Raw genomic sequence first — 25,430 nt, forward strand, 5'->3', positions numbered from 1 at the left:
AGCTCTGTTTTGGTCCTCACCAACTCCTGAGGGAAATATTTGGTTCTTTAGCTGCTTATGCTCGACGTTCTTTTATTAGAGGGTAACAAAACTTTCCGAGGGTTTTCAGGCCGCGTCTGAAAACATCGCACCGATTGGTGAACGGAAACAATAAAGTTGTCGACAGAAAGAAAAAAAAAAAGCTGAAAGATGTTAAAATGCTGCATAGAGAAGAAGGAAACCGCAGAGTCTGGCGATAATTCTCTGTGGGTTCATCACTTTGAGGAACCCCCTTTGCCCTAAAGTGCGGCACTGTTAATATAAAAAATATTGATTATTATCAGCTGGTATTATTGATTTGTGTTTTAAGAGTTTTCAGACAATTCGGTAATGTTTCAGAAAACGTATGTAAACTGTTGTGAAAAGCTACGATATCCAGATGATATGGCAATGTGGTCTCCATTTTGAAGCACAGGGGATCAGTCAAGCTTGATGCTGGCTAGGAGTCCATAAATAAGCCAAGGTGCTTAGCGTCTGCCCAGATCTCGATCCGCGTCCCACGCTCCCCGTTTCCTTCCAGCCCACCTTGGCGGGCCAGTTTAGCCGACTCCAGCGGCTTTACACGGCTAATTTATACCCATCCCCTCCTGTCATACCCTCTTTAAAACGCCGCAGTGGCCGTGGTTGGGTTAAGGAGGGAAGCATGTGTGTGTGTGTGTGTGTGTGTGTGTGTGTGTGTGTGTGGGTGGGGGGAGGGGGGGGTGTTGTTGGTGTAGTGGGACCCTGATGGAGTTAGCCTGTGCATTCACCAGAAAGCTGCTAAAACATATGAGCTCTCCTGGATGTGCTAATGGGAAAAGCTCTGTGTTGAGAGCGTATGAACGCAGTTTCAGGAAGCAGTAAATGTCACTGCTGATTCTTAATTACGTACCCCGATTCCTCCTCTGCGCTGCCGCGTGTGGAGGTTTACAGGCTTGCTCAGGTGGAATCAGATTGTGGTTACTGGCTTATTCAAAATGTCACCATAAACAGCACAGTAAATTATTATATATTGTTCTGGTTGCTTTTTAAACTAAATAAAATGTGTCTTGGCTCATATCATCTTTCCTCCTTATTGAGAAATAATTTGTTTACAGATAAATGATTTTATTTATTTTCTATACTGATGTCATAGTTGATCTCTCTGTATGTTCTTTGGCTGTTTTTTAGCCACACTAGCAGCACAGCTCTAGGGATGGCAATGTTAGTCTGACTTTAGTTTGGCTGGTTTCATCCAGACTGAAATATCTGAAAAACTCTGTATGGATTGGTGCGGAATTCATGTTCCCCAGACATGAGGTGTGTGTGTGTGTGTGTGTGTGTGTGTGTGTGTGTGTGTGTGTGTGTGTGTGTGTGTGTGTGTGTGTGTGTGTGTGTGTGTGTGTGTGTGTGTGTGTGTGAGTGTGTGTGAGTGTGAGTGTGTGTGAGTGTGTGTGAGTGAGTGAGTGAGTGAGTGAGTGAGTGAGTGAGAGTGAGATCATAGCAAAACTTTAGTGGGATCTACTACAGAGGTGGTTCTGAGGACTTTGGCAGGTGTTTGTTTGTCGACCGTTTTTGTCACCACGGCACAACCGTGCAAGATACAGTCACGGCATTTGCAGGTGTGTAGCTGAGATCAAAATGAAGGAGGCTTTGAAGATTGGTGCAGCTAACAATGCAATGCTGATTACTCATGGGAACGCCGACATTTTGACGGGCATCGCAGCTGGTGTGATCCCATTGCAAGATGGTTTCTAATTTTCAAAACTGATTGAATTCCCATCAGCTTCAGCTGTACTTTCCGTTTGTGTTACTGTGTTTGCTAAACATCAGCGTGTTAGCATTGTCAGTGTTAACATGCTAGCATGCTGATGTTAGCAATCCTCATTGCAATATTGCATCTCTCATCATTGCTATAGTAAGCAGATAGGCCTTAGCTAATATAAAACTTCTCCTCATCAAAGTAGTATCGGATTAATTTGATTCATTTACAAGATACTGATGTCATCGTTAACCTTGCTGAATGTTCTTTTACCTGCTTCTGTAGCAGATGTAAAATGTATTCACCATTTTAACTATTGAAACCTCCATTGTGAGGCCATCCGACACGACCTCGCTGGATGTTCCGGGGCGATGCAAGCTGACAAGAGCTTATTATGCTCCTGCTATTCTGAGAAACAAATCATTTTGTTTTCATTCATGCTGTAAAAAGTTCTGGGACCAATTTCCAGGCAGAACAAATGTCTTCCTCTGCAGAGCTGTGGGGAGTTACAGTCAGAAGGTCTACTGGACTCTATGCCAGCAGAGATGGGTCCGTTAGAGGCCAAGTTGGCGTTTGTCTTTCCCTTGAGCACATTATTTATCCCTAAAATGGCCCTGAACGCAGCACTGTTCTTCCTCCCACCTCAGCCATGATACAGTATCCTCAGAAGGTGTGTTTATGGCTCTGTAAATCTGTCATCTTCAGATTACCACCAAATACTGAAACCAAATATTGCTATCACTTGCAAGACTCAGCGATGCAGTTCTATATCAAGTATTGAATAGTAAATAATCACAATCAGGGAGTTAATAAAAGGAGCAGTTGGACTCCCCCCGGGATATGAAAGGAATAAAAGCTAAAAGGAACAAAACTTGAATGCTTATGATCAAAGACAAAGAAGAAAATATTTAGGGAGGATTTTAAAGGACATGTTTTAGCTGCCAACTTGTAGTTCACCTGCCATCTGGCTTAAATTGGTTTTAGCTGATTGTCAGGGAATTACATCTTTATTTTAATCCTCTGGTTTTGTGGAGACGGGGAAGTGTGGTTGATTTTCAGCTGCAGGTCGTAAAATCCCTGTCCTGGTAAAACATTTTATATTGTGGCCCAGAAAGCTTTTTAAACAATGGCTTTGGTGTAAATCATGCCTGGAGTACATACGTCGCTTGTGGAGGCAGTGGGAGGCTACCATTTATCCCGCCTGAATCACTTAAAGCTTCTCGTGGGAGCCAAAGGTTTGGACTCTAAGTGTAACTTAATGTCATTCCCTGGTAACCTTAGCTTCACCTGTCTCTCTTTCTGAGAGCCCAGGGCCTGTTAAGTCAGGACATCACCCCATAATACTGCAATCTTTTAATTTCACCCTTTATTCTGCATCAAGAGGAGTAGAGGAAAGGATCAGTTAAACTTCAGCTGCTTGGAAAGCCTACTTGGTGTCCCTTTACAAGACCCAGAAAACATTTCACTTTACATTTATGCCTTATTTTGCATGAGAACTTCTCTGGTGTCATTTCATTCTACATGGCTTCATTCTACATTTTGTTGAAATAACTGTCAGTGTGTGACCGTGGTCATTTAAAGCTGTGGTGCAACTATCTCCATTGTGGTCATTAGTTGACGGCTAATATCTCTGTATTTCTCCATTTCTATGTGAACTAAAAAACTGATTCTTTCTGATTGTTTCTTGGTGTTTTTAGCTTCTTGCTCAGTAGAAGAATATAAGCCTGTCCTTTTGGTTTGAATGAGTTTTAAACCATGCTAGCAGCGCCACTCTTTGGATAGTGGTGCTGCTCGGCTGGTTGGTCTGCAACTTGGGTCCAGACTGAAATATCTCAGAACACTGGACCATTGCCAAAAAAAACAGGTTCATCAGGTAAGACATGATCATTCAGAAGATCATATAAATTTCAAGCCCATATACAAATGTAATATACAATAAATATATATGTAAAAATGATATATGAAACCTATTAGAAATTGGAACAATTTCACATATTGACATGTACTGTATGTCTAGCCCATACAAATATATATTTTTATACCCAGCATGTGTGCTCATATTGTAGACATATGTTACATGAACATATATCCATCCCAAAGCCTGTCAACATATGTTGATATTATAGACAGTGGGTTCCAAAAGTCTGAGAGCACTTTCCCAGAATAAACATGTTTAAAATGAAAGAGAAGTTAATAAGAAAAACATGTGTAAGCATTTAGAAGTTTTATTTTTATGTTGTTTTAACAAACTTGCATATATAAATTAAATATATATCATTAACAAATATGGTCACAACATATAGAAATTCATCATATAGATATTTTATATGTACCATGGCTTTTTCATATGTTATAATATATTTTGATATAAGCAGAGGATGTATATACCATATGTTATGATAATATATCCCCTTATAGGTGACATGTATGGCAACATCACTCTTGATATAGGGACATGTATGTATATCCTATATCACATTTCTGTAACCCGAACAACCGCCCCAACTGTACAATTTTAACCCAAATGTTGATCAGGATTTAGAGATCACCCACCTGGTTCAAGTTTGAGCCGCTGCACTTACTGTGGCTGTGTTCACACACGGGTTGAGACACATATAAAGTGCTGTAGCTAATCTAGCTAAACTGTTGGTCAACCTGTCTGATCATCTGATCGCTTGCCCCATCAGGCCTCACTGATTTCACCTTGTTCCCAGATGTCAGCGATTAGTTTTGGGCGTACAGTGTTATCATAATTGATAGGGACAATGGCCAAAAGTACAGCAGCGAGAGTTATCCTTTAAAACACGAGAACATTTGTCGACGGACAATCAGTTCCCCTAATCCTCTCAACCACTTGCATGCTTCCCTCATGCAACCTAATATCCCAGCCTTCTTCTTGTGTGAAATAACAATGCACTATATCAATTTTTCTCACCTCATCATCTTCATGGATTATTGTTTAAACTGTGAGGAGACACCTCCAGCAATGTTGTGGTAGGGAACAGGCTCCAAGTGCGTGTCAGTCAAACACATTAATTTCCTCCTCGGGTGTTTAGGTTTAAACTCTGGGCACATCATCGATGCCACAGTTTATTTTCTGTAGTCGTACGTTTGCAAATATGAGAAGGATTTCTTCTGAAAGCAAATATCAGAAGGTTATGGATTAAGGGTGCACGGGGGTATAATTTCTGTGTCGGCCTGTGAAAACGTGCACGTCCACGTCCCTCCCTGCTGGCACCACAAAATACACCAGTGTTAAGTGGGTAGTCGAGTGTGTGTGTTTTGTGTTCATGTGTGTTTTTAGATAATTCCCCAATTCGCAGAATGTACAGACATTCCCCACTACCAAATCAAACAAGCCAAGTCCCAAGACTGTCAGCAGTGAGTTAAGACTCCAAAATGGCTTTGCTGTGTAGAACTTAAGTATAAGAAGTGTGTGTGTGTGTGTGTGTGTGTGTGTGTGTGTGTGTGTGTACTGGTTAAGTGTCGAGACATCCGCTCCGATGTTGTGATTAAGGTTGCTGACTGTTTGTTCTGGAGTGCAGCACATTCCTTGCAGCCTTAATTGATAGCAATTATGTGGTTTTTGATTTGGTGTTTGATTGGGAGGTGGATTTGAAGTCTTGATTTGACGGGCACAGAGTTTTTATTGTCTTTGGAACGTCAGGGTCGAATGCCTGAGTGATAGCCTACTACCTTGCAAGTCACATCAAGGGGCACCAGTGAGCTGACACTAACTTGGACCGCTCTGTTTCTTTTTTTAGCTCTCTGTTTCGAGCGCTTGTGTTTTGCCGTTGCAAAAGTAAAAGCTGAAAAGCTACTCAGTGTATAGTATATTCCCACTGTGCCAAGAGCTGTCCGTCTTAGCAGTTGTTTTTCTCCATAACCAGAGGAATTGTCCCTCCAGGGGACACCTGGCTTGTTCCCCACCTCCACGGAGCAAATGTTCACCGGCTTAAACTGCCAGATGTTATGAAAGGATCCATTGAAGTAGACCTTTAGGTCATAACGGAATAGAAAAAAGTCACCATGACTGAAAAGTCTATTCTGATACCGTCAGTGACCAGACTATGTCATCTGATTTACATGGGGCTCTCACATGTAACTTCTTGTGAAGCAAAACACAGTCAGGAGCCGGACATGAAGTCATGTGCTCCCAGATATGTGTCAGTTTTGTTTAGATGTAAGTTTGGAGTCAGCATTTCTGTGCATGCTTGGAAATTTGTGGGGTTTTTTTTTTTTTTTTTTTCAAGAGAGATACCAGAGCATTTTTTGATATTTCCAAAAGAGAGCTGCTGGCAATCCAGAGCTAAAAAAGAAATGAGAAACAGTGGCATGAGAGAGAGAGAGAGAGAGAGAGAGAGAGAGAGAGAGAGAGAGAGAGAGAGAGAGAGAGAGAGGAGAGAGAGAGAGAGAGAGAGAGAGAGAGAGAGAGAGAGAGAGAGAGAGAGAGAGAGAGAGAGAGAGAGAGAGAGAGAGAGAGAGAGAGAGAGAGAGAGAGAGAGAGAGAGAGAAAAAAATAGGAACTAGGAATATGAGAGACAGAAATTTGAGATATTAGGAGAAGAAATGGAAAGAATCAAAGGGGGAGGAAAATTGGTTTACAGTTGTCTGTCTGCCATTATTCCCACTCTATGACTGTCTGAGAGAAACACACACACACACAAACGCACATACACACACACACACAAACGTGTGAAGTTGCGAAGTTGCAGCTGGCCCAACTCCTTGTTTGAACTAGCATGCTTGACTGAGTCCCATTTATTGATTGGCTGGTGTGCCAGACCTGAGGACTCGCGGAGGAGCCCCCCCCCACCCCCTCTCGTTCACACATCGCACACACGAAAACACACACGCACTCTCCTAGCCCTTCCTCCCTCCCTCAACTTCCACAAGTTACTCCTGAGGAAGAACGGGAGTAAGTTAGAGAGGAGACGGCCGGCAGGCAGGACACACAGAGTGACCCAGAGAGGAGGGCAACACACACACATACAGACAGACACACACACACACACACACAGGCAGAACTGGAGTGGTTGGCTGACACACTTGAAAAGGCATGGAGCAAGATTTTTCATCTTGCAAGCTGCTGCTGACAGCTCTTCTTATCCTGGTACAGTAATGTTTTCTTTTTTTTCTTTTCCTCCTGTAAACATTCATTTCGACGAGTGATACTTTTGTAATTTATCTTTTGCTTCATCATTAATCTCCTTCAAATACTTGTCACACTAAATAATGCATCCAGAAAGCGTGAGTTCTAATAGATTTCTTTACTGTGCATACGTGTGTATATGCACAGTATGTATTTGATGACTGTGTGACTCTCCCAGCAGCAGTGGTAGTTAGTGATGTGACTCCGTGTCCTCGATCCAAGTCCCAAATAATAGTGTCATGCATGTGCAGGTTAGCAGGCTGTTTTGTCGGAGGTGAGGGCTGCCTGTTACATTGCACTGACTGCCTCGCGGCATGACGGTGAGTACAGTGCCGCGCAGCAGTGCGGAGCAGTCGACAAGAGATTCAGCAGATGTGCAAATATCGTGTGTCTTGCCGCCTGAAAAGGCCATCGTGTGTATATTGACACAGTCTGCAAAAGAAGGCACCGGAGTCAGGTTTCTTTTTCCCTGTCGAGGAGTTTTCCATCTTCAAGGAAAATGTCCTTAGACTCAGTTGCTGACAGGTGACTTAAATAGAATCTGTCCATCAGAATAACATATAATGTGGAGATCAGTGGTCTTTTATCGTATGCTCATTTCCTCTCTTACACTTGATGTGAAAACATGGGATGGTTGACAGCCAGGCTGCCTTTGCGGTCGTGTGTTTGCCCTGTTTTTCTCATAGTAACAGAGCTGGAGAACAAATATGTCTGAATAATATAATGCCTGGTTGTGTAAATGTTACTGTTAAGGAATCCGAGGTGGCATTGTGAGTCATGTGTGGAGGGATATGAAAGGGTGCATGCTCCCTCCATGAAGCCGTCCAGTGCAAATAAAACCCTGGGGGGATCAGAGCGGGAGAGGTGGGATGTGTAGTGATGGAGGGTTAGGAACACTCCAAGTGGATATCCGAGCCTTTTTATTATTGGATCCAAATCTCAGCAGGACGGCCTTGTGACCAGCGGAGCCTTGTGTTCCTCTGCCTTCATTGAGAACAATAGCAGCACAGTCAGCCAAACAACCTCCTCATCTCCATCCCTCCGTCCCTTCATCTACTTCCCCTCCTCTTTCTTCACCATCCTTGTTATGCCTCTGGCTCTCTTGGCCTCGCAACACACAGCTCTCAGCTGTAATTGAGTGCAAAATTCACTGATTGCTTTTCAAAGGAGAATTAAGGTGGTGCGCTAACCGGCTGCCCAGAGCGCAGCCTGTGTTTATTTACCGTGGATCCAAACATTGAAATAGTTGGCCCGTGCAGAAAGTCGTTCCGTTGCCGATATGTTTGGCTGTATGCTCCGTTGGCTGTGTGTTTAGGTCTTACCGTTCCCCTCTGCTGTTCCTCAGGCGTCATCAGCACTGACAGCCATTCATATCAGTCCCCATGCGCTTTTAATAATGTGAACCCACCGCCCCTCTCCGCAGCATATAGCATAGGTGTTTTTGCTACCGTGAACCAAAGAAAATAATCGGAGCAGTATTATTACCTTGTATCTGCTTTCCTCTACAAGATCATTCATCTTTGTAGACAAAGCACAATGCAACGTTGTTGAGGAAAAGGGGTCAAAGGGGTCAAAATAACTTGGCATACCTTGAGTTTTCCCTCTGAAATCTCAAGGCTGTGTATCTTAAACACAAAGCTGGACCTTCAGCTCAGTGAGCATAAATCTTTTTACAGCAGGTGTTACACACAAAGTTCTCATAGTCCCGGCCCCTATCCGTTGTGTGCAGAGTAAGTGGGCTTGTTGTGCCTCACATTTCTTTCCTAATCTGCAGGATTTGAGATTTTTAAATCACTGTCAAAAACTCTGCTGGATGTGCAAGCGCTGCCGCCTCACGGTGTATAGATGTCACGGTGGGAGTGCACAAAAAGTGCATTTCTGCAATCTTAAAATATTCTTTCATGGTTCACCAACAGCAGAGAGGCTGCCTCGGTGTTCAGCTTATTGTGGAAAATGATAATTTTCCTATTCATTGCTTTAAACCCTCCAGTGAATGGCAGATTATTTTATTGAATGTGTTTGCACCTCCAGTCCACTGAGTCACATTCCTGCTGCACAGAAGGTGGATGATTGGTCCCAGTGTTGGTTCCAAGTTCCAGGTCTTTTTTCTTTTCTTTTCTTTTGTTTTTTTTTCTTTCATTTTCCAGGTTTTCATCCATTCAACAGGTAGAGAAGCAGTTTTTCCTTCACCTCTTTCTCTCTGGCAGCTTTTGAGTAGCACCCCCACAACCCCCACCACCACCCCACCCCTCCCCCAAGATAAGCTCTCCTTGTTAGAGAGGGCAAAAGCAATCTATTCTCCTTTTCACTTCGCCAGGTATTTGGGCAGCGTAGCTCTCTAACTTCATTTAGTCAGCTCTGCAAAGCTCTGCCTACGTCTTTAATTGTTGTGTTGTGTCTGTTTTAATTGTAATGTGACTCTTTCTTTTTGTGCCACAGAACAGGAACCCGAGTCAGGCCAGTTTAGATGTAACATAGTGATGCTTTTAATTGTTTCCTGTCTGAATAAATGAATAAAATGGAAAAGGGCATGGAGAAGCGTGAGGCAGCTGAGTAAAACCAAGAGATATAAACATACCTCACACACAGCCATAGATGACCCACATCACGTGCCAGTGCCAGCCTTACAAATAAACATCTTCTTCAGAGCAAGGTGAGCCGGTCCAATTGAATCTGCATGTAAGACGTAAAAAGCCTTGAGAGGAGAAGATAGAGGATTGGAGCAGATCTTCATTCACTCTACATCTGAGATACGCATTGTCCTTGCACTCGAAAAATTCATCTTCTCATAATATTGATTTTGGACGCTGCAGTAATATCCATGCCTCTGCTGCCAAACACAGCAAGATGCAATTAACAGAGAGAGGAACGCAAGCGAGGCCTGAAGCTTAAGAGAGGACTAACACTTGATTACTTCCCCTTACCATCTGTCTTACTCTGTCACATGCACTCCTATGGTTTCGGAATATTCCTTAGCCATATGAGAAATGTAAGAAGTTAAATAAGTCACTTTTAACATGCGAAATTGTTTAGACAGACCAGTCCAGCACAAAGATAGCACTTGTGTATTGCACTGCACTGTGTTAAAATACACAGTGCAGTGCAATACACAAGTGCCACAGTTGCCTCGGGGGTGAAAGAGCTGATAATGAATGAGGTGACAACAGTGAAAAAGGGGAACTGGAGATGCTCACACCGTCCATGACAGATCACATAAACTTTCAGCTTCCTTTCTCTCGTCTCTCTTCTCTTCGGTTGTGTAGAGCTCGCGGACGGCCCGGTCAGAAGAGGACAGAGACACGCTGTGGGATGCCTGGGGCTCGTGGAGTGAGTGTTCCCGTACCTGTGGAGGAGGAGCCTCATACTCCCTCCGACGATGCCTCAGCTCCAAGTAAGGCTTTCCGCTCAGCCGGGTGTCACCTGAAAGCCTGTTACATACATGCAGTAATGTAGTGTAATGAGCAATTCTTCCTCACATTAGTAAGTGTCAGGTACATTAGCAGAACACATGCATGCTCCACACATTACCTACTACAAGATAATATGGCTCAGGAAAAGTAAGTTAATCTTGATAATTAATTGCAATAATTTATGCTAACACACTAAATTAAGATGGGGAACCTGTTAATCGGTATATCTGCTTAACATCAGGATGTTAGCGTTGTCATTGTGAGCCGATCAGCATGCTCAAACTGTCCTCTACAGCTTATATGAATACAAGAAGCAATATTTCTAATATGAGAACCAGAGGCATAAAGAGGAGTCACGTTTTTGAGCAGGGGACTCAGAGTGGTGCCCTGTAATAAATAAGTCTCAATCATTAGGAGATGCTTGCATCACAAGAGGAGAGGATATACAGCAAATTGAATATATATAATTTCAAGTTAGAGTCTCATTGACCTTCAGATAAATGGAAACATCCCGTGGGCAATTTGTAAGTGTGTGTTCAAACACTATCCAAGGTAATCTCCTCCCAGTTGGGAGGAAAGTCCCAACTGGGTTTGGACTGGTTTCCATTAAAGTGCCATATCGAGGCTTTAAGATTCAAGAGAGGGAAAAGGGGGGGGGGGGGTCTTTTTCTGTTGCTCACAGCTGCTCTGCCAAATAAATCCAGACAGCGTCCCTAATAGTGTGAGTAAATCTCATCAATCGCCCTGTTCCCATGGGCTGTAATGAGAGTGCTCAAAGTACATATGACTGGTTTGTGACTGTTAAATAGCCCTGAGGGGGTCATCCGAGATCACTTGCCCATCCACCTACGAAAGCTGTCTAGACGGCCATATGAGCCTAATTCTTGAATTCATCAATGACAGTGGGGATCCGATTTTCACTAACGTCCCGGACATGTTTCTTCACGAATTGGAGCATAACAGTACATGTCACTTTTAATAACTCTTTTCTCTGATAGAGTTCTCTGCAAACAATGAGCCCTCAATGGTTTGATTCCCACTGCTCATCATCTTGGCTTAAACTGGAGCTTGCACTCTGGACCTCTCTGTCCTTTCATCCTTGTGCCAAAGTCACCCAGTTGGTTAGACTTCAAGCTAACCCAGTGGGCTTCAAGATTAAAGCTGCGGGCCAAGGGTTCTGGGCAAAGTGGCCAATTGCAAATGGATTTGAGGAACAAGAGAAAAAAAGACTGAAGGAGGGTATGTTTTCCATAGAAATGTTGTCACATTTATAGACTGGGAAATAGCTGCAGGGTGACTTCACTGCATTCCTGTATTTTTACAGTTCCCAGAAAGTATCGCTCACTCTGTAAAGGTAGCCAGTGAGCTTTGCTGCTAAAGTCACCTCTGTTTCACTGATGGGGGGGCCTCAGGGGGGAGCGCCAGCAGTGACAGGAGCGGCCAGTGAGATCATAAAACAATGCAACTGTCCAAAGACATACTGAGAAAACAGCACAGATCATACTTGAGGTCATAACCGAGGTGTACTGCAAGGTGCTTCCAGCTCTCCATCACCATGAATCAATCTGCACTGGCACTGCAGAACCAGGCCAAGAAGCATGAGGCTGTCAAAACCTCAAACTCAAAGTGACAGACTCCCCCTCCCCGCCCTTTACTGCATTGTAAACACTGAGGTCAATGGCTTTTTGAGGAGTTCATTTCATGATATCAGCAGCTGCCATTTCTCTTTGCTTGCCCAGAAATTTTTGGTCAGGCAAACCTCAGATTGCTACTGGCTGTAAAAGCAATTGACGTTTTAAGAGGTGTTTGGGGTTTGAGCTCCGTGTGGGATGTCGGGGAGTGTATGTATGTGTAGACGTACATGCTCATGTAAGCCCAGGCGGGTAATGTTTACAAACCCGTGTGTCCTTTGGCGGTGGCAGTCATGTATGGGGTTCTTGAGCAAATGGAAGAACCCTCCGTCCCACCTCATCCAACCTCACCCCGCTATTGCGTGGGAATGAGGGAGCAGTAGCCTGGCCCCGGGTGGCAGATCAAACAGCGTCATTAAAAAGCACAGCACAAGGCCCCTTGTGTGTGTGTGTGTGTGTGTGTGTGTGTGTGTGACTCTTTGGAAGGAGCGGCTGGAAACGGGCCTGCAACACCCTCCAAACCAATACCATTCCAACTCTCTGACCTTTACACAAACACACACACACACGCACACGCACACGCACACACACAGGCACGTAGGACTCACTGCTACTGCAAAAACGCTTGACAACCTCCCAAACGGGCACATGCAAAGTACAGACTAAACACAGATCGCCTGGCCCTCATTAGTCGTGTCTCTCCCCCCCCCCCCCCCCCCCACCACCACCACCACCACCCGCCCCCGCACAACACACTTCACTTGATCACAAGCTCCATTATTAGCAACAGCATAGCTGGTTTGAAGCAAGTGTGGACATATGGATTGGGTGTCATGGCAAGAGAAAGCGCTGGTCTATTATTTATGAGGCTCATGGTTGGCAAACGCTTAAGAGATTTGTCTTTTTTGTCATTTCTTTTTATAACAAGAAACCTCTCTCTGCTTTATTTAGAGTTTGTTTAATAAGTTGAGAGTAAATTGTAAAAGAGAGTCATGTAACCCGTTGGTAACCTTCCACCATCAGGGAGTAAAGTTGAGCAGGACAGGACAGGGGCAGGGAACCAGTTAAGCATATAAGTGCTACAAAAAGCTTCTCATTCCTGATAAGGATGTTTCTAATATTCATTGTGTCACTGATTTGCTGAAATTACAGGCAGTGACATTAAAATATCTGTGGCATTTTGGAATTTCACCGAAGGCATCCCACAGCTGTGTTTAGTGTCTATGTTTAAAGGCTATAGTAGTTAAAAGTGAATTTTCTCCAAGGCAATGAATTGTCTAAGTACCCTGGGCCTGGCACCGTGTTCATGTCTCTGTCGTGACAGTGTAGGGCGACACCCTCTGTGTGGCCTGTGCAGTGCTAAAAAGGAAGTCGAAAACATTCAGTCATAATCCAGATTTTCAGTTGATGATAGGAATAGATAAACATTTGAGTTACATTTCTGAAAACCGAAAACTTCATGGAGGCGCTAAAAGAAAAAAATCAGCACACATCACCAAAGTATGTCGGCTTCGTCTTCAGGGGAAAATCATTGTCTCCAAATTATTCATGGCAATCTAACCGACAGGTGTTGAGATATTTCATTGTGGATCAAAGTGGGTATGAACCAAATGACTGACATTGCCACCCCCAAAGCCATGCCACTTGCATAGCTAAAAGTGTGCTTGTGTATAGAGACAGCCATTCGGCCATTAAAATCAAGAGTGTATCTTCCTGGGAGCATAAATGTGCTCAGCAACTTTCTTTGCACTCTCTAATCTAATATGTGAAGTTGACGTTTTGACTAGGGAGCATGAATGTGTGCAGTGAATTTCATACCAGTGTTCCCATTTAATTTCTATATTTCTTATGTGCAAGGGAAAATGTGTTGCCTAAAAGAAAAGTTGTCCAGGACATCACAAAAACATCAAGTTTCATCATCAGGGGAACGTGAATATCAAATGAAAATTGACTATGGCCATTACTTTTAAAAGACATATCTCCGTGTACATGACAAAGTGTTGGTCAATGACAGATTTTCAGCCTGATAGTGGCACAAAAAGGACAGATAAATATAAGGTCAGGAGATCACTAAAAACATTATGAACCACCCCCCTGGGGACCATGAAAATTTCAAATTTCATAACATTGTGGGCCAATAGTTTCAGAGACATCTTGCTGTGGACCAAGGAAGGACAAAGGAAAGAAGGAGCGCCTTTGTCTGATGTTGCGTCATCTTATTCAACTTTGTCCTGAATGCCCCTAAACTGATCAATACCAGAGCTCATAGCATCAGCATATTTTAGGCATTACAAAATCAGCCACATTTTCATTTGCCTACTTGCCTCAAGTGTATCAATATTATGGCAAAGGTTATGGAGCCGTGCTTGCAATTACTTTCAATCTAGCGAGACGAGTTGATGACATATATATGGACTTTATGAGCCAGACAAATTTTATTGCATATCCAACATTATACGAAGTTATTACTATGAATTTTTCATGGTTACAGTAGATTTTAGCTCTTTTCTTGTCTGAAGATGAGGTTATTGGCGTGCTATATGGTAATTTTACTCTATGTGGTGTCTTGTGTGTTGTTAGCTGAGCAGCAAACTCTGTGTAGTTGTGTCTTTTGTGTATATTTGGCTCAAAAGAAAAGGGTCATAGTCTGTGAGTTATGTGTTATGTGCTCCAGGAATTCTGATATTTCAACCAAGTTGTTTTTCCCTAACCTATGATGACGCCATGATGAATCCCAAGTCCAGGCTGTGCTTCTGCTTAGCCTCCACTTTGTAGCTTCCAAAGTCAAGAGGAAATGAAAAGGGAAATTCATTTTATTCCCTTTGCCTCCTTTTTTTTTTTTTTTTTTTTTTTTAACGTCTAGATTATATATTGCTCCTCCCAGCATGATTTTCCACACGGATCCAGACCTTTGCTACCTGTCTTTCAACTCTTGGTCTTTGAAAGTCTCTTGTTTGGGTTCAAGCCCCATGACCTGCTGTTTAGCTTGGCAGAGAGGACTGTCTGAATTTGTCACAGGGTCTAATGTTCTTGCCATGCCACACGTTCCACATTCACTCCCTCTGCTCTCTGGAATAATATTGTAAAAATCTTTAAGCCCCCGTTCATCCGTGAGTCCAAACTCTGCAACGTTGCCTCCAATCATGATTCCAGATTAGCTAAGGGCCTGTGACACTGGAATTCCTCTTAAGTTTCCAAACTCAAAAGAATATCCTCTGATTAGTTTCCACTGGGGTCTTGGATAATTGGCCTATCATAGTCACCATCAATGGTTTATCATCACTCGCCATCAAAGCACAAAGGAATCCTAATTTTCAGTAAGTGGTTAGCTCCATAATTTGGACAAAGACACTGCCGACTGTCATACACAGAGTCGTGATCCAAACTGCTCCAATCTGTTAAGCAGACACAGACTGGAGGGCTCTGCTGTGTCTGCTTTACTACTGTATGTGTGGTACTGCTGGTTTATAAAGCAAGGATTTGTTTAAAGACTGGTCACTATGACAAATGAGGGAGTATCTGAGTGTTTTCAGTACCTATCCACTCTTGTGTTCTGTTTTTCTTTTTCCTTTTCTCTAGTTTATCTTGAATTTTTAAAGCTTTAATTGACTTGGTTTTTCCTGATTTTGTTTTTTTGGGTTCTCATTCTTGTTACTAGCAGGCTATGCTAGATTGAAACCAAATGATCAAATGCTAAACTAAGATGGTGACCATGGTAAACATCATAATTGCTAAACATCACCATTTTAGCATGTTGTAGCATTGTGAGCGGGCTAGCATGCTATTGTTAGTCAAAGAGAATGCCGTGAAGGACAGTGGTCTTTGTAGTAAAGAAGGAAATACAACACTGTTCATCATAAATCAGGTTTCTGTTAAAGAAACTAAACCTGATTATAAAGTTAGTAAGTTAATAATGTAATTTTTGTGTTATACCACCATTGTTACACAAGGCACAATAACCATTCTTATCATAAATTGTTCTCCCCCTTCTGAAACCATATATGCCTTTGTATTTATGTATAGTCACACTGTGTGAATTAGACTTAAATCTAAACATCACAGATCCGTGTTTGTGGGCTGCCAAACCGTCGCTGCGGGATTGCAGCAATTCAAAAAGATAATGAGAGTCAGTGGTTGAAATAGCAGCCATTAAGTCGCTGGGGTGCATTGTGGTTTGTTTCATCATCCACCCACAAAGCCAGTACACCCACATTTTCATTTTTTCTTCTGCAGGACCTGCGAAGGGCAGAATATCAAATATCGCACATGCAGTAATGTGGTAAGTTTAGCAAACTCATCTTTATGTAATGGATGTCCATAGAGCTTTCAAGTGGTTTTCTCTTGAGATAAACTGATACGGCGAATTGTGATTGAGAAGTCAGTGAGGTGGAACTGTGAAAATATTACTAGGATTTATGGTTAAGGGGTGCAATTTTATGATCTAGGATCCAATGTTGTTTGAGAGAAAAGTGAGAAGTTGTGGTGGGAAACATCAAACTCCTTTTGTTTTCATTTAACCTGGGATTTACATGTAGCAATCACCAACCACTTCTCCCCACATGTAGTGCTCATTATCGATTGAGTGCGCAGATCAGAAAAGTATCTAAAATATTCTTGTCGGTGTTACCTTCAGGACTGCCCTCCAGAAGCTGGTGATTTCCGCGCCCAGCAGTGTTCAGCCCATGCAGACGTACGATACCAGGGTCAGTACCACGAGTGGCTGCCTGTGTACAATGACCCGGACAACCCCTGCGCTCTCAAGTGCAAAGCCAAGGGTTCGGGCCTCTTGGTGGAGCTGGCGCCCAAGGTGCTGGATGGGACTCGCTGTTACACTGAGTCCCTGGACATGTGCATCAGTGGAGTCTGCCAGGTATTAGACTGACTCAAAGACCGCCATTGTTTTCCACCACTGAGGAGTACACATTTATTTCATTTACATACAGGAACTAACACCAACCGCAATGCAAATCAACATGTTGACATTCCAACCCATTACTACTCAACAGCCATTACTACATCATTACATGAGTAGTCGGGTCAGAGCACAGTCATCTTACAACTTAGCCTTCGTTTTGATGTCAATGACACACCTGTAAAGTTAACTCCGTTTTACCCATTACTCAAAACCACCTCTGTGGTATTTCCCGCCACAGCAGGTGTTTCCAAAACCACATTTTGCCATGATGACACACACACACACACACACACACACACACACACACACACACACACACACAAACTGTGATGGGAGTCCCTGTGTGGGTGGTGTAGTGCAGCCATCAGCCAAAGTTCTGACGATTCCAATAGTTTATTTATAATGAATAATTAGCAATTAACAAGCCAAACTAATAATAGACCTCTACTATAAATACAACACAACTTGACAATAGTGATCTTGTACGCAGTCACAAAAATTTGTTCAGCGACTGACATATAAAACTGCGAAATTACTCACAACTGCCTCGGTGGTAGTTCCCGCTACAGTAGGTGTCTCCAGGACCACATTTTGCCATCATTACACACACACACACACATGCGTGACTGGTAATAAATCTGAGAAAACTCATACACAGTAGGTTGACTTATGCTAACACCATGCCATCTGCTTTACAAATGAATACCCAATGAGAATAATAGTAGAGACTGGGCTTTTGACTGACAGTCCAGGAAATAGTTTCGAATGCATTTTTTCCCGGTTGAATGGAAGTACGTCCCAAGGCATTGTGTGTGCAGAGACACACAGGGATTTTAATGTACTCTCTTACCATGCTAAGAATCACACTGTGGTTTTTGGTTTTTCTTACCGACACAGATTGCGAAAAATTCCATCAATCAACTACGGATGGTTGCAGATAATATTCAATAGAAAACAGTGGGGAAAGTTTTTTTTTGTAAAAACCATGATCAGCTCAAAGGGGATGTTTCATGCTATCTTAATAATACAAACAACAGATGTGGTATGAATATGGAAGAAACCAGAGGGTTGTTTGGATCATTTGATTATAACATTTACATGATATGATGAGGAAAGACATTCTTTTTGAATTTAAATTAAAGGTCTAACAGAACCAACATGTGTACTTTCACTGGGACTTTTCATTTTTCCCCGTGTTTCCTCTGTTCTTTTCATATTTTTGCATAAGACCCTGTCAGAGATTCATTTACAATCTTCTCTGAAAGCTAAAGCTTTCAAAGAAAAGTTGTTCCTTCAGACATCTGGTTGCTTGGTGAGTCTATTTTTTTGTATTGTTCTTTTGTTCAGTTTTCCCTTTGTGTTACAGATTGTAGGTTGTGATCATGAGTTAGGGAGCACGGCAAAGGAGGACAACTGCGGTGTCTGCAATGGAGATGGCTCATCCTGCCGACTTGTGCGAGGACACTACAAATCCCAGCATACATCAGGAAAAAGTAAAGAATCTTCATTCAAGCAGTTGTATTTGTTCTAATTTAAACACATTTTTTTTTTTTTTTTTTACTCGAGAGGCGCTACAAAGTCTACATAGATTCAAGGCAAGTGTAGGATTCAGTGATTTTGGAGCTTGATCCATACTAGACTGACTAAAAGTCAGGATACCTTGGCTTCCTCTTTCTAAAATCTGTTCAGTTGGAGCCAAGTGCAATAGTAAATCGCTAGAGTGACACTTTAAAGCTGCATTTTTAACTTGTTTTGGTTATGTAACTCTACTGTTGAAGTAAATTACAGTATACATTATATATATATATACTGTATATATACATATATACATTATGTTTGTTAATATAATGTATATGTACTTTGTATCTGCTGCTCTGCTTTGTTCTAGTCAAATCAGTCTGAGTCTGTTGCTTGCTTGTATAAGTTCTGATTAGATTCATCTTCATGGTCTCTCTCTCTCTCTCTCTCTCTCTCCCTGTCTGTTTGTCACACTCCAGCTGAGGACACAGTTGTTGTCATCCCCTACAAGAGTCGTCATGTGCGTCTGGTTCTGAAAGGCCCGGATCACTTGTGTAAGTCCTGGTAGGTCCAGGGTGCCCTCCCATCCAAAACAGTTAAACATGATATTTATATTTGGCAGTGTTTTTAAAAAAAAATGTATTATTATTATTATTGCCAAACACGGCAATTTAAACCCAAGTATTCTGCGTGTGTTTTACTGCAGGTCATGTTATGTTCTAATGATGTGTGATGCAAAAAGAATCTTACTTTTTCATTATACACGTTATGCTTGCCTGACCCCTAATAAACCTTTTTAATAAATATATCACCCAAATAACAATTCATGATTAACCTTTTACTCCTGATAATGGCCAAATATATTACATTTTCTCATAAAGGCTTTTTTATTTTTTTTAAAAAGTGGCTCAGGGCAGAATAACCAGAAGAGGTATTTATTTCTCCCCTTTGCTCTGGCTCTGAGAAGACACACGGCTTCCAGCAAATATCACTGATGTCAAAGTACTGGCACCAAACTCCCCGCTGAATCAAATCGATAACAAATGTTCCATCTCTGTACCTATCCTTTGCTCCGCGGTTATTTTACAGATCGCTTCCTGAGCCCAGCCAAAAAAGCGCTTCTTTTTCTGAATGGACAGATTCTTTCATTAAATATTTCCCTCCACTCTTTCTGGCCGAGGGCCCTTAAATTGTAACCATCTGTGGGCAGATGATGACGGCTGCTGGTTACCACTTATTCCTGTGTTTTCCCCCGTTGTTTTTGTTTAAATATCTTTGCTGGAATCACACACGACCTTGTTAGGCCCAAAGTTGAAGTGAGATCAAGCGGTGGAAAAGCTCTCTGCTGTGCTGGCCTGCCTGGAGGCCTACGCGAGTCTCCTGGCAGTGCCAAAAGTGGGTCTCTTTGTCTCCGAACACCACAGCCAGTCTGCAACTGGATCTGACTGAGGACCTGAGATAACTGGAAGTCATCCTTTGGGAATCTCGACGTTTGGAACACTTCTTCTCCCTCATTTGGTTAAAGTGCACAATAATGATGAAAATGTATGCAAGAAATGATTATGATAAATCAAAGAGAAACTAAAGTCTCATTGTTAATGGTGGGTTTTGATACCTGCTGTCCCTGCTTCCTCATTCTGACCATGATGTGTCCACTATGCTCCAGCTGTCTACTCTGTTTCCTCTTTAGATGTGGAGAGTAAGACTCTGCAGGGGTTGAAAGATGAACTGGTTTTAGATACATCAGGCCAGTACCACCTTGAGAACACCACCTTGGACTACCAGAAACTTTCTGACAAGGAGATCCTGAGAATCACTGGCCCACTAGGAGCTGACTTCACTGTCAAAGTAAGAGCTTAAATACATCAATTCAAGTGACTTCAAGTGGCGCTAATCAGTATTTTTATATTAACAAACTAATTTACTATTTGTAATTTTAAACAAGTTTTTTTTCTTGAGTGATGAACCCACACAGAATGATCACCTCACTGTTCAGCTTCGAGCTAAACGAGTGGGAATCTTGCACCAAATCATTGCTGATGTTGATCGTAACTGCTGGATGTGTGAATAAGAAACTATTTGGTGACAAGTTTATCATATTAGCGGTCAGTGTCTGCCTCCAAGTGGCCAATAAAAATCAGTTTTTGCAGGTATGATATCTTTTTTTTTTTTGTTTTGTTTGTTTTTGGGGGAAAGTGGTTACTTCAGCTACTTTTTTTAAATTTTTTATCATTTAACTGAAACCAGCAGCCTCCAGACTGCTTTCTGTAAAGGCTTTGCCTGCAAATGATCCCAATCAGCTTCACTCCTCTGAACATCTGACATCACAGGGACATTTTTGTTTTCTGTTCCGCAGCTTAACTCAAAACTGTATTTTTTGCAATGCAAAGCTCCGAAAATCGTGCGCTCCAGCCAAACTGCTCTCTGATAAGTTCTTGTTTCCATGAACTCCCGGTGAACTCAAGCGAGTCACGCAGAGTTCAAAGCAGATTTGATTTCGGATGTTTAGATTGAAAGATATCAGAGTATGTGTGAGCCAATTAAATATTAAATGCAAATGACTACTTTTTTTTTTTTTTTCTCTAGTTGCTTCACTCTGACAGTCGGTATATTTTTGAAGCAGTGTGTCATGCATTGATAACAGTAGTAGCATAAATTCAATTCATAAATTCAGTAGTGGAACATAGGATTTTTTATTATTTTTATTTTTTACAATGCTGTGACACAATGCCTACAACATCTTTTTCGGGTTTGTATTCTCTCACACGCACACACACACGCACGCACACACACACACACACACACACACATTCTCAGACTAGTGCTAGAGGGTGGACATTAAAAATTATACAGGCCTCGGACTGGGGGAACGCCTGTAAAAACTTCCACCCTCATAAACATGAGTCGGGATCGGACAATAAATAGGAAGTGAGGAGACAGAAATCTGAGAAGCTATAAATGCATAATTTTCTAATCTGTTACGAGGCGGACGGCCAGCTCATATCGCAGCACTGGAAAAAAAGTTTGGGCAAATGGAAAATTATATTAAAAAGTTCCCAGAAAGTTTTTCCACTCAAAACACATGAATGTGAATGAGTAGGAGTGGAGTTTGATTTATGTTTCTCATAGGTATAATCTGTTTTTGGGCATTTCCTCAAGAGGATGTTTGCTTAAATATTTATGAAACTTTACAAAATCTCTGTTGAAAATGGACCAACAATGTCTATAAAAGCAATCTGTATTCATTATTTAAGTAAAGCACTAAGAAACTGTCTACTGTCATACAGGAGATTATGATTATGATTATTATCACTCTCTCAGATATATCCTGCTGGTTGCTGTGTTTGTCCTTTGAATGTGCAGAAACTGACATTTCAGGTTTCTCAGGATCGAATTCCTCTGACGTGTGTGTGTGTGTGTGTGTGTGTGTGTGTGTGTGTGTGTGTGTGTGTGTGTGTGTGTGTGTGGAAAAAGAGCGTCTTTAAATAGTTTCCAGTGTTTTTCAGTCGTTTGTTGCCGAACAAAACGATCATACTTTCATCTCTATATCTCATATGGGAGTCGTGGGTGTCAAAGGGGGTGACTGAGTAATAACCAGCAGTGGCTGTGTGTTCTTCAAAAGAGGAGAGAAACCAGTCTTTTCTTTGTTGTGGTGTTTCAACAAACTGCTAGAAAACAATGTAAAAACACCTGTCCAAATGATGAATTTACTATAGCGATTAATCAAAATGGTCACCAACTATTTTTCTGATCAACTTATCAATCGATCGACTAATCATTACAGCTCTAATTATAATATTGATATAAATTAGCTGATGATATATTTGGTGGTCATGCCCTGATCTCTGTTTCTGTAGGTGCAGTTTGCCAGTGGAGCAGACAGTGTGATCCAGTACATCTACTACCAGCCCATCATCCACCGCTGGAGAGAGACCGACTTCTTCCCTTGCTCCGTCACATGTGGTGGAGGTAGGAGAGCAGTTGTTCTGCTGGCATTATAACAACCGACTTCTACTGCTTCACAGTAGCCAACAATATTTCCAGCCAAACGATTGACAGCTGTTATGCCGACAGATATTCCTCTTTTGCAGATAAAAGTTCAGTTTTGAACCGATGTTACCCCTGAATTTTTGTGTTGTTTCTTTCGGGATCTCTGACATTTTCCTCGTCTGTAGGTTACCAGCTAACCTCAGCAGAATGCTTTGACCTACGGAGCGGCCGGGTGGTTGTGGATCAGTATTGCCATTATTACCCAGAGAACGTCAAACCTAAACCCAAGCTGCAGGAGTGCAACATGGAGCCCTGCCTGGCCAGGTTAGAGACCAGACCTCAGATTTTGAGTGCAGACATCTATGTTTATGATGAGTCAGCAGCAGATTGTATGATCCTAAAGCCCGATTTCCTTGATTGATTCTTACAGTGATGGCTACAAGCAAATTATGCCATATGACCTCTACCACCCCCTGCCCCGGTATGTGCCCAGCTAGCGTGAGATGAAATAGTGACTCTGACATCTACCTCTATGCATCATTCTCTTCATGACATGTGACCTTTTACAATGCCAGATGGGAGAGCAGCCCCTGGACCGCCTGCTCCACCTCCTGCGGCGGAGGCATCCAGAGTCGCTCAGTGTCCTGCGTGGAGGAAGACATGCAGGGAACCATCACTCCCGCTGAGGAGTGGAAGTGTCTCTACTCCCCTAAGACGGCGATCCTGCAGCCCTGCAACACCTTCGACTGCCCCACCTGGCTGGCGCAGGAGTGGTCGCCCGTAGGTGGTCTTTGTGACTCTGTTTTAGAACAGTTGAGTCTAGTGCTGCAAAGCATCATCAGATTAGAAATGTTGAGAAAGTTCAGCTAAAAATACAGAGTGACCAAAAGTAAAGAGATGTTTCTTTGTGTTCTGTGGCTGTTACCACCTGGGAAGTCAAATGTTAGCAAACGGCTCATTTGTCTTGGTAGTCTGCAGCTCGCTACAGTGGGTCTTAATTAACCCTTGAGGTTAGAATGAATAAATAAAAAAAAAAAGATGATTCATTTTCTCATAGGGGAAACAAAAATATAGTCAGATTCTGTCACCTCTTCAGACGTCAAGCAGCGTCCTCAACATGAGAGCAACTCTTGCAACAGCTCAACTTAAAACACAACCTTGCAGTGCGTTTAAGAGAAACACTGCTAACCCCACTCTTGAGTGTCCTCCACCACCCTCGCCTTTGAACGCACCATCCAAAACATACAAAGCTTTAATAAGAACCTTAAAGTCAGCAGCACACATGGAGTTCTTTAACTTACCGTGTGCTACTCACATCCAGGCTGCTGCAGGATGGTGCATGTGGATCAATCTCCGGTTAACGTTCTTATTTGACAGACTTGTAGTCACTCAATGCCCCACATGACTTCCTCGTGGGGATTTTTCAACCCCACCGCTCATACAGGCGCAAGCAGAGGCCCAGGGAGTCAGATTTGTAGCCTCCTAAAAACCTGGGATGCTGTTTACCTAGCACATTCTTCCTTTGCCTTTAAATGCTTGTTTTGGCAGAGGACAGACAAAGTTCACCCCTGAGCAGTGAGCTTTGGAAGGTCTCCTTCTTTAACCCCCCCTTAAGTCAAAAGCTAAGGCTTTCTGTTAAACATAAGCAGAGAGATCTGGTCTTAGGAACAGGGCTCAATTATTATCAGTTGATCGGTTCTTGATAGATTATATCTGCTGTCATCACCAGTGCACGGTGACCTGTGGTCAGGGTCTGCGCTACAGGGTGGTGTTATGCATCGATCACAGGGGACTCCACGCTGGAGGCTGCAACCCGACCACCAAACCCCACATCAAGGAGGAGTGCCTGGTGACTGTGCCCTGCTACAAGTCCATAGGTTTTTTTTTTTTTGTATTTTTCACCTTTTAACCTCCAAACTTGTACTTTATATGTAAAAATAAAATAGTATTTCTCTTGTGATATGAAACCTTTGTCTTCTCTGGGTCATTTGCTGTAGATACGCTCCCAGTTGAGGCAAAACCTGTGTGGCATAAGCAGGCCATAGAGCTGGAGGAGGAGATCACAGTGACCGAGGAGCCAACGTAAGTACCCAGCACATACACACAAAAGGGATGCTGATAAGATCACACTGGTTTCATCTCTTTTTGTTGCTTGATTGTGTTGAATATTGGTAAGAATTATAACCACACATCCGTCTTTTAAATATCTTATTCTTCAACTGTACTGGCAGTCTACATTTAAAACATACTCTACAGCCTGGCCTGTTTACAAATCTCCACAGTTTTTCTTAATCCTAACCAACTTGTCACTGACATTACATAGCCTGTATGGAACCTCAGTAAACAGCGTCAGAGGTGAATATTGCACTGCTAAAGCTGTACAAGGCTCACAACCCAGAAAAATCAGGAACATTTTTACAGCGTTCATTTCCCCTTTTAAAGGATTACTGTCACTCTGCAGGGGTAAAGAAGCAAAAGTCAGGTCCCAGATCCACAGTTTTAACAACAGTTTTCTCAGTCCAGGTCTTAAGATTTACCTGGAGGTGAAATTGAAGTAGACAGGGCCCGGTGCTGCCAAGAAAACCGCCACTGTATCGTGGTTGTGTTCATGTCAACTGCCATTTTCGTCAACTTGGTGTCAGAATATACAGCTGTAGACCTGATTTTTTTTAAAATTTTTGATGACACCTTTCAAAATATGCACCAGTTTGAGTGATGTTCACACCTGCGGGGACCAAGCGTTTGTCAGATATGAACAGTTTCGCCAAGACGAGTAAAGACGAATTCACCCCTGCTTAAGATAGGTGTTAAAAGCTCTGATACTTCAATGAACGTGTGCATTTGTCAGGTAGTTTGCTGCATTAGGTTATTTAAGGTAAAAGGGGAACTGAATGTGAAAGAGAAAAAAAACATATTTTTGGAAACCAGTCACTAGCTACCAGCATTACCTCAGCAAGCGCTCAGATGTTCCAGATGTTCTTGTCCCACGTATCAACTGACTAATAAAGGCTGTCCTCTGAAGATGGACAACGTTTGGACTCTACCCAGTGTCTTG

At 42.4% G+C, this 25,430-nt stretch overlaps 1 protein-coding gene across 4 annotated transcripts in view; it reads left to right on the forward strand.

Moving 5' to 3' along the window:
• The window catches only part of LOC130164746 (ADAMTS-like protein 1), a 93,767-nt gene that overhangs the window by 53,778 nt on the left and 14,559 nt on the right, over positions 1-25,430 (forward strand). For 2 of the 4 annotated variants that reach the window (XM_056369683.1, XM_056369682.1), the window contains exons 3-14: positions 10,175-10,302; positions 16,186-16,231; positions 16,586-16,822; positions 18,234-18,360; positions 18,865-18,939; positions 20,076-20,233; positions 22,243-22,354; positions 22,561-22,699; positions 22,806-22,856; positions 22,951-23,155; positions 24,105-24,252; positions 24,373-24,457. In XM_056369683.1, the coding sequence (XP_056225658.1) occupies positions 10,175-10,302; positions 16,186-16,231; positions 16,586-16,822; positions 18,234-18,360; positions 18,865-18,939; positions 20,076-20,233; positions 22,243-22,354; positions 22,561-22,699; positions 22,806-22,856; positions 22,951-23,155; positions 24,105-24,252; positions 24,373-24,457 (1,511 nt within the window). Of the gene's footprint in view, positions 1-6,662; positions 6,873-10,174; positions 10,303-16,185; positions 16,232-16,585; positions 16,823-18,233; positions 18,361-18,864; positions 18,940-20,075; positions 20,234-22,242; positions 22,355-22,560; positions 22,700-22,805; positions 22,857-22,950; positions 23,156-24,104; positions 24,253-24,372; positions 24,462-25,430 lie in introns of those variants that run through there. The other 2 variants (XM_056369684.1, XM_056369685.1) reach the window with 2 other exon arrangements.

Source organism: Seriola aureovittata, chromosome 23 (assembly GCF_021018895.1).
Source record: "Seriola aureovittata isolate HTS-2021-v1 ecotype China chromosome 23, ASM2101889v1, whole genome shotgun sequence".
Classification (NCBI taxonomy): domain Eukaryota; kingdom Metazoa; phylum Chordata; class Actinopteri; order Carangiformes; family Carangidae; genus Seriola; species Seriola aureovittata.